Source organism: Abramis brama (genome assembly GCF_963993115.1).
Source record: "Abramis brama genome assembly, chromosome: 14".
Lineage (NCBI taxonomy): Eukaryota > Metazoa > Chordata > Actinopteri > Cypriniformes > Leuciscidae > Abramis > Abramis brama.
This window is the reverse complement of record NC_139976.1, coordinates 830,217-840,216: the sequence shown is the minus strand read 5'-3', so window position 1 is coordinate 840,216 and position 10,000 is coordinate 830,217. Positions and strand designations below refer to the sequence as shown.

At 34.3% G+C, this 10,000-nt stretch overlaps 2 protein-coding genes across 2 annotated transcripts in view; one reads left to right on the top strand and one right to left on the bottom strand.

Moving 5' to 3' along the window:
* The window catches only part of hhex (hematopoietically expressed homeobox), a 4,865-nt gene extending 817 nt beyond the window's left edge, over positions 1-4,048 (bottom strand). Inside the window, exons 1-3 of the mRNA XM_084135037.1 lie at positions 3,643-4,048; positions 1,014-1,192; positions 884-934 (exon numbers count right to left, since the gene is read on the bottom strand). Of these exons, the coding sequence (XP_083991163.1) occupies positions 884-934; positions 1,014-1,192; positions 3,643-3,961 (549 nt within the window). The 5' untranslated portion in view covers positions 3,962-4,048. The remainder of the gene's footprint in view (positions 1-883; positions 935-1,013; positions 1,193-3,642) is intronic.
* Positions 4,049-8,831: 4,783 nt separating this feature from the next.
* Positions 8,832-10,000, top strand: part of fh (fumarate hydratase) — a 10,627-nt gene continuing 9,458 nt past the window's right edge. Inside the window, exons 1-3 of the mRNA XM_084135022.1 lie at positions 8,832-9,004; positions 9,569-9,703; positions 9,790-9,900. Of these exons, the coding sequence (XP_083991148.1) occupies positions 8,876-9,004; positions 9,569-9,703; positions 9,790-9,900 (375 nt within the window). The 5' untranslated portion in view covers positions 8,832-8,875. The remainder of the gene's footprint in view (positions 9,005-9,568; positions 9,704-9,789; positions 9,901-10,000) is intronic.

Sequence of the window (10,000 nt, the reverse complement as noted above, 5' to 3'; positions counted from 1 at the left end):
CTTGTTTTGGTTGTTTTTTGTTTAAAACGAACACTCAGAAATTCGAATTAATGATGATTTAGGAACATTAGGCTATTACAACAATAAAATAATATATATCTAATAAGTATTTGACGTGTAATTGTTTTACCGTCTAAAATATTTTTGAGTTCGTTTCATTTTTATTCATTGTTTTGGTTATTATTATTTTATTTTTTTATTATTGAAACGAACAGCCATAAATTATATTAGCCTATTACTAAATTAATAGGCATAGGATTTATTACAACAATAAAATCATATATTTTAAGTATTTGACGAGTAGATCTTTTTTTTTTTTTTTTTTACCGTCTAAAATATTTTTGAGTTTCGTTTTATTTTTATTCCTTGTTTTTGGTTATTATAGTTGTTTTTTTATTTATTTAAACGAACAGACAGACATTCTAGTCTATTACTAAATTATATTTTAGGAACATTAGATAACACATAGGCTATGATTCCTATGTTATTACAACAATAAAATAATATATTTTAAGTAGCTAAGCCTATTTGACGAGTAGTTTTCTAAAATATTTTTGAGATTCGTTTTATTTATTTATAAATCTCTACACAGGCAATGAAAACTACCAAAACGAATTATGGCTATAATGAATAACAGCACTTAGGATATGAAAAATGTAGGCTACAATAATAAAAGAAAAATAAATAAGGCTTGCTGCAATAATAAAACAGGAGACTATCATTAAGATTAATGATATTATTCATCATTATTTTTATTATTTTTATATTTTATTATTTATATTTTAGGAGCATAGTAATAACACATATTCATTATTATGATGATCACAATAGCCTCTCTGTGAAGTTTTTTGACAGGTATTTTAATAGCAGAAATGATTCTCACCTGTTTCAGTCGCCGCCATTTCGCCCGCCGGTTCTGGAACCAGGTTTTAACCTGTAAAAGATGATGTTATGAAAGCCGAGATCAGAGAAACGCTCGATGAAGATGAAGGTGAAGATGAAGGTGGACTCGCCTGTCTCTCGCTGAGCTGGAGCATCTTCGCGAGCCTCTTCCTCTCGGGAGGAGACAGATACTTCTGGGTCTCGAACTTCTTCTCCAGCTCGATGGTCTGGTCGTTGGAGAACCGAACCTGTCCGCCTTTCCTCTTGTGGAGAGGCCTCTGGATGAAGGGTGTCCACAGCAGGGGCTTCCCTACACACACACACACACACACACACACACACACACACACACACGCTCAATATCTGCTCGGAATCGCTGTGTGACAGCCTGAACATCCGTTGAAAGCTCGAGTTTATGAGCAGAAAGACTATGGCAAAATATCCGCCAATGTGTTTCCTGTTGGTTAATCTGAACATCCGTCCAATAATCACACACACACACACACACACACACACACACACACACACACACAAACACACAGGATACCCAGATTCATCCCGTTCAGAACGCGCGCGCTAACACCTTTACAGTTTAAAAATGATTCAATGTTGCAACATCTTTAAAAAAAATCTATTTAAACTTACAATATTTCTGTCATTATGACTCCTTTTTTAAGCATCTCTAAATTCTTAAAACTATTTTCTTGATCAGTAATTAAATTCAAAATGATAGAATGCGATAAAACGCTGCTTCGTGATTTTTGTTTTACTTTAGGCATCAATTCAAGATATAACATAAATATATAAATGTATTTAAAAAAAGGGTTTTGTACGGATCCATTAAATATAATACTTATTGTTGATGTAATTAATTTGCATGATACAATATATATACATATATATAGCCTATATATAAATGTATGTATATACTATTTATGTATATATAGCCTACTAATTTCTGTTTGATTATATATATATATATATATATATATATATATATACCCGTGTTAAACATATTTATATATTAATAAAATCATATTTGCATTAATGAAAATTCTATGATCTCCGATTTTTTTAGGCTTTTGTTTTGGTAAAATCTTCTACTCGATAATTAGTTTCTCGAAATTCATAAAACTATTTTATTGACCAGTGATTACATTTTTTGAAGTGATAAAAGAGTGTAATGAACTGAAACAGAATTGTGATTTTATCTTCAAAATATATTTAGCAGATCAACACGTTTAACGGCTATATTAATAAAATCATATCTGCAATAGCCCGACTCTGATAAGCAGATCTCTGATTTGTGTTTCGGTTGAAAACGCTCTGAAGTGTTTTTTTAATCGAGTTCCGTGTTTTCAGTTGTTTTAGCTGTTAAAAGGGTTCAGCCCATTGAAAGGAAACGAACAATCTGTAAAAAACGGATCCCGGCTATCAGAAGTCGAGTGTTTCCTGAATATGTGTGTATTGAGGATGTGGATAAAATAATCAGCAGCGCGCACGAGTCCTGCTCCAGGAAAACATCTCACAGCTTCTGAAACACATTCACTCCTATCGAGAACTCAAGGTTTCCGGAGCGAACGGAAAGGGTCAGGGTTTGCTGAACACAGGCAGTTTAACCTCATCATCATCATCATCATCATCGTCGTCTGAGGAGTCTTCCTCACACACACACACACACACACACACACACACACACGACCTTAATTCATGATTCCACCGTGTTCGAGTTGATATGTAGGATCAGGGTCACAGTAATGCGCTTTGAACTGCAGTTTCGAAATCAAGAAGAGCTTCCTCTTCGGGTCAGTCTGGTTGATATTATTAACCACACGAGCTGTTGGTAAACAGACCTCATGTATCTGAGCTTTCTTTATCAAAACGACACCGATTTTTAGGCAATTTCACAATTAAATAGCCAGGGAAATTAAGCACAGCATATTGTTGTTGTTGTTGTTGTTGTTGTTGTTGTTATAACTCACCCGAGCTGGGTGATTACTAATTTTAAAGAATCTGCTTGAAGAATTATTCACTCTCAAAACATTTAAAGTTACACAAAGCATCATAATTCAATACAATATCGTTAAGCTCACGTGAAGGATTTAGCTTGTTATGACACCTAGAATTATTATTTTTTGCAGTGCAGGAACGAGTTACAAGTAACGGAATCGGATTACTTATTTAAATAATAATATCTGCTTTCACTCTCAGAACATTTTCTTTTAACCAACATAAACTAAACCAAAAATCCTCATAATATAATACAGTTCCATTAGGCCCACATTAAGGATTTAACTTACAAATAAGATATTTTCACGGTAACGCGTTACAAGTAACGGAATCAGATTACTATTTTTTAAGCTTTCACTTTTCTCACATTTTCTTTTAACCAACATAAACTAAAACAAAAGCCTCATAAGGCCATTATTTGAAGGATTGAGTTCGCTATGACAAAGAGAAAGTGTTTTACTCAAATTGTTACAAAAAAAAAATGAGCCCATTCAAATTAAAGTTACATTTCCAAGTAAAATAAAAGTGTCATTCCAAAGAATCTTTCAGTGATCAGTTCAATGTGAGGAACATTTTAATGATCTAAAGAAGCTTTTCCACCTTTAATGGTCGCATGGATGCCATTAACGAGCCTTTATTTTTAAGAGTGTTGGTTTTGTTGTTTATCCTCAATATGTTACAGCACATGATATTATCGATAAACACATTCCCAGCATTAGCAACACATGACAGAAAGGATTGCAGTCTCACCCAGCGGGTCGTGTCGGATCAGCGCGTGCGTAAAGTCTCCGACGGAGCGTTGGAACGGGTAGATGGACGCGTAGGTCGCCGCGAGCGCGTGCTGCGTCAGGACCGGGTGAATCGGCGTGGGCTCGTAGATCGGGGTCCGGTAAGACGGGGTCAGGCTGGTGAAGCACGAGTTCGGGGACGGCAGAGTCGGCGTCGGCGCGAGCGGGGCTGACGCGCACGCGTTCCGGCCCAGAATGTCCTCGATGTAGAAGGGCGTCGGGTGGACGGGCGGCGCGGGCGTCGGCGCGTAAAGGTGCGCGTGCGAGTGCTGGAACTGCATTGTGTGCTCTCGGTGGGCTGGTGTCAGTGCGCGTGCACTTCTGCTCCTGCTTCCATGTGTTCTGAGTGACTGTGGTCACTGGCGAGGGAGGTGATGATGTCTCGCGAGGGAGGAGAGTAACGGGTCAAACTTCCTGCAGGTACGCGAGCTCTGATTGGCTCTCCGAGAAGAATGAGAAGAATGGGGAAAGTCAGGATGCACCTGGAAACTGAATTCACGAATCTGCGTGAAGAATAGAACATTTTTATTGAAGTCACACAAAGCCTCATATCTCAATACCAATTCATTAAGCCCACATGAAGGATTTAGCGTGTTATGACACGCTTTCACACAGACTGCTGTAACGCGTTACAAGTAACGGAATCAGATTACATATTAAATATCGGTTACACTTTATTTTAAGGTGTCATTGTTACGGTGTATTTATGCATTAAAGTACTGAGTAATATTAATTAACTACATGTACTTATAGGGTTAGGATTATAGGGTTAGTTGCATGTAATCATGCATAATGTATAGTTATTACTATAGTAACTACATGTAACGTGTAACAAGGACACTGTAAAATAAAGTGTTACATAAATATCTGCTTTCACTCTCAGAACATTTTATTATCAGGCCCACATGAAGGATTAAATTCGTTATGACATGTTTTCACACATACTGTAACTGAATCAAATTAAAGCATGAAGAATTATTCACACTCAAAACATTTTCGTTTAAGTCTCATTAACTAAAGCAAACGCGTCATTGAATAGCATTATATGTTCATTATATGACGGATTCAGTGTGTAATGAAAAAGAGAAAGTGTTTTTTCTCAAATTGTTGATACACTGTAAAAAATTAACCCATTAAAAACAGAAGTTGAAGTTTTAAATTGAAGTAAATCAAAAGTGGTTTCAGTCACTGCCTGCTGAAGTTCAGCTCACTATTAGAATTTAATCAGTGATGATGAAGAAAATCGAGATGAAATTTTGAAAATGCATAAAAAGTATTTTAATTATAGTCAAACAAAATTGAATAAAACAAAGATGTTATGACATAAAAGTTTTTGTTTTTTACGCTATTTCATGCAAATTAGTGGATTAATTAAATAAAATCACAAAACTTTAACGATAAATTATGGCTAGTAATAAAACAGAATATAATCTCATATTTGTCAAGGTGTGTTTAATATATGGAGGACCAAATCTGCAGAAATTAAATAAATAAATACAGGAATAAATTACTTTTTAAAACAAATAATTAATTTTTCAATAATTCACTTTGTATTTATTTTAATATTTATTTTTCTTACTTTTATTTATTATTTATGCGTTCATTTATTTGTATATGTATTGATTTCCAGATTTATTTATACATGTATTAATTGGTACTTTTCCGTGTAGCCTATGTGCAAATGAGGCAGGCAATAATAAATATTCAAATTCAGGAATAAATGACTTCATAAAACAAATAATTAATTTTAAATACTTTATCTTTGTATTACTTTGTATTTATTTTTGTTAGTTTTTCTTAGTTTTATTGATTATTTATGCGTTCATTTATTTTCATATGTATTGATTTCCAGATTTATTTATACATTTATTTATTGGTAGCCTACTTTTCCGTGCATGTGCAAATGAGGGAGGCAATAAATAAATATACAAATTCAAAACTTTAATGTTTGTGTCAGAAAACAGAAAATGACTTACAAAACATTCACTACTGCAACAACTGAATAAATAAATTATATGTGCTAATCAAAGCATTAAAACAATTTACTTTACAAATTGCATTTATTTATATAGCTTTTCCGTGTGCAAATGAGGGAGGCACTAATACATACAAATTCAAAACTTTAATGTTTGTGTCAGAAAACAGAAAATGACCCATGAGAAACATGTGCTAATCAAAGCATTTTGATAAATCTACAGGAAACGTTCAGTAATTGCGTATTTTCTCTTAAGATCTCCCAGTTAGTCAATTATAATCAGACGATTACAGTGACAATAGAAACACACACGCGATGAATAGGCTTCGATATACGAATGAAATGCAGTTTTCATTGATCTACTCACAGACTGATTGAAGCTCTTTACAGGTCTCATAAACCGGACTAATATCACTTATCGTGCATGAAAGGCTGATCTGGGAACAGCTAATATTTGATCTTCGCCAATCATTGCTGTGGATTGATCTGCTGTCACAGGCTCGGCGCCTCGTCAGATCAGAGGCCGAGAAACACCACTGTACAGGAACAGCATGGCCTCCACACGCCTGTTGATTAACCGCATCGATCATCACCAGCTTCTCCTCTCCTCTGAGTGACACTTTTTATTCGTTGCATATTTCGACATTTACAGTCATTTGAAAAGTCCAGTCTTCTTATCAGAGTCGTTAGGCGCTATTGATCACGATTGGTTTCAATTAGCAGGCGATTAGTCACACACACACACACACACACACACACACTGATGAACATCAGTCAGAGGAAACTGATACTGATCTTCCTCTCATCGTGTGTGTTTCTGATCTTCCTCTCATCGTCTGTGTTTCACATAAAAACATGATTATTTTATTCCAGTGCAGAAATGATCAACAACAGACACTTCGAGGTCAGAGATGGATTAGACAGAGAGTTTTCTTCATGAACATCATTTTTGCGTTTGTTCTTTCTTGCGGGAGTTTCATCTGTGTGTTGTCGCCCTCTGGTGGAGGATGTTTGTAACTGTAGAAAAAAAGTATACAAATAATAATGATTTAAAAATACGGAGCAGTTGAGTGATTTAATAGCCCTAATATTCAATTTAATAACCATATTATATTTGCTTGACATAATAATAAATGCTATATAATAATAAATTCTAAAAATGCGTTTAGCAGAGACAGGAATCGGGTCTCCTGATGATCCACCATGCGCATGCGCTCAATGTTGGCAAGCCCCGGGCTCTTCCTCCAGGGGGCGCTGAGGCTCAGAAAGCGCACTCCTCCCTTCAGCCGCATTCGATCTCAGTTACATTTAAGTCTTACTGGAGACAATTGTGGACTATACAGTATAATAGTTTAAGTCTAGTAATATCAGTGAATAGCACAGAAATCGAGTAATCGGGGGCAGCAGTGTCTATCGAATGATTACGCAGTATCCAGCGCAACGCTATACAGACAGACGGCTGTGATTGGTCCATCCTGAAGAGCGCGGAGAAAAGTAACACGTGCGTCTTTCGCGCTGAACTCCATAATTAAAGTCCTCTGTCTAGCGAAAAAATATAAATCATTATTTAGATCGATTTAGATCCATTATACCTGACAAATTAGCAACAAGATCTGGGCCACTATTTTTCAGTCTAATTGGCATTTTTTAAATGTATTTATTTAATTAATTAATTAATTAAGTTATTTATTAAAACGGAAGACGGGGAACTTCGTAAGGCACTTTTAACTTGCCTAACATGTGTGAATCTATTTTTTACAGTCTATGGTGTGAATATGATATTTTCTCACCAAAATTACCATGTTCACAAGGTGAACTCTGGGTGAACTGGGGATTCAAATTATTCTTAAAACATGAAAGCTAACAGTCTTTTTTTTTTTTTTTTTTTTTTTTAATGCATTTTAATAAGAACAAAACATAATTTGCATAAAGGAGTACATATAACCATACATGTCATGGGTAAACAAAAAGGGAAAAAAGAAAGAAAGGCATTTTACAGAAAAAAACATTTACCTATTTAAACAGCTGTGTAGTTTTCCTTACTTTTAAGTCTTTACATTTGGATATTGTTTGTTAATATATATTAAATTAAATTAATATATTTAATTTAAATTATAAATTAAATTGTTCAAAATTTGGCCTTTTTTCATTCCATTTGACTTTATGAATATAAAAACAAGTAGGGCTTATAATAATTAAATCAAATATAAACAAAAGATTTTTATCACCATCAAATGAAAAACATTTGAAAGCTTTTTTGTTGTTGATACAAGATACAAAAACAGACAAACTTTCAGACAAAAAACAAGTTATAGATCAATAGTTAACAAGACAAATAATATAAAGAAGCCTGATTTATCTATTGAAAATTATTTACCAAGAGAAAGAAAACACAGAAAAGAAAAAAGTGGGGGCACAAAACATGAAAAGCATATTATGAAAGAATATTAAACATGGTACAAATTCTAGATGCTTTTATAGCTTTCTTATTTACAGATATTGCAATTGTATTTAAGTACAACTTCAATTCTTGTTTGAAGATGTCAAAGCAGGGTTTACTCTTTGTATAATTACATTTATGGATATAAAACCTTGCAATAAATAAAAGGAAGTTAATACAAAAACCCAACATTTTAAAGCTAACAGTCCAGTTGCTGAACTCTCTTTGTTTATCAGCTGATAAGAGCTAAAACTGCAATATGGTTTCATTATAAGTTACCTCCTGATTTCTTGAAGGTGACAATTTTTTTTTTAAATCCCATGTTATTTATTTCTATTTATTTGTATTAATTTATTGTATGTTTAATTTATCTTGCTTTAAATGTTAAAAAAGCATTTATTTAGTAGACTATCTCTTACTGTATGTACTTTACTGTCTTGCTTTACCTTGAGTTTATTCTCCTACTTTTTGTGTGTGATACATGTATCCCCTGTGATCTTTGTTCAATAAAACAAATACAATTTATATATATATATATATATATATATATATATATATATATATATATATATATATATATATATATATATATATATATAAATCACATTCGCATTCAACCACAGAAAATAAAAAAATTATAAAAAAAGTCTAGTTGCTGATTTTAATCGAATGGGTGTCGCCGGTAATTGTGTCCCCGTAATGTGTAGTGTTCCACTGATAAGTGTCCGCCCCCTGACGCTCGACTCTGGTTGGTGAGCAACGGTTCCGCCCCCAGTCGCCATGTATCGGTCCGCTCGGAAACTGCAGCGCTTTAGCGCGGATCTGTCGAAGCTTTACACCGCAAAAAGATCCGTCATCGCCCGGAACATCTGTCCAGCGCCGCGACTCCTGCAAAACCCGCTCAGAATGGTAAAATCCCGTGTTTCTGCAGTGTTTACTGAGATGTGAGCTGAACTGACGGGCCGATGAATGACCTTCATGTTTATCGTTCTTCCAAATCTCTCAGAAATCACACGTGTCACGTGTCTGTATTATAACTCATGTATGCTTTTCAAAACATTATAAATGCGTATTTGTGCTTAAATCTTTTCCTGAGGTGTGATTTACAGTGATTGAGAAACATCAGCATTAGTTTCTGCTCTACATTCAGCATTAGATCTTTCTATCCCTCTACTTGAGTCGAAAAGTAGTGCAGATTTATTTCTTTGCCTTTTTTATTTATTTATTTTTCTGTTTATTTAACAATTTTATGTATTTGTATCTGTTTAAATGTCAAAACTCTATGTCCCAAAGTACAAAGTCCATTGCTCTTCTCATTGTTAATTTCAAATGTCAGTAGGATTTATTTTAATGGAATGAATGTTAATTGTTGTTACTTGCAAAATGTTAATACAAATAAATAAATAAATAAAAGTAACTTTTTTTTTATTTTTATAAATGTGATTGATTGACAGGTTATTGTTGTCATTCCAGGCCAGCTCAGAGTCCTACAGGATTGAGAAGGACACGTTTGGAGAACTCAAAGTTCCTTCTGATAAATATTATGGAGCTCAAACTGTCAGATCAACCATGAACTTCAAGATCGGAGGAGTTACAGAGAGAATGCCAGTGAGACATGAAGCATATTATTATTATTATTAATATTCATGGTGTGTGTCAGTGATTATGTGTGTGAGTTTGTCCTTTTCCTGTAGATCCAGGTGATCAAAGCCTTTGGGATTCTGAAGAAAGCCGCGGCAGAAGTCAATAAAGATTACGGTTTGGACCCAAAGATCGCAGACGCCATCATGAAAGCTGCCGATGAGGTTTATTCATCTCGTGTTATGATTGACAGCATCACACACTGCAAAAATGCTTTTCTTACTCAGTATTTTTGTCCTGTTTTCAGTCCAAATATCTAAACAT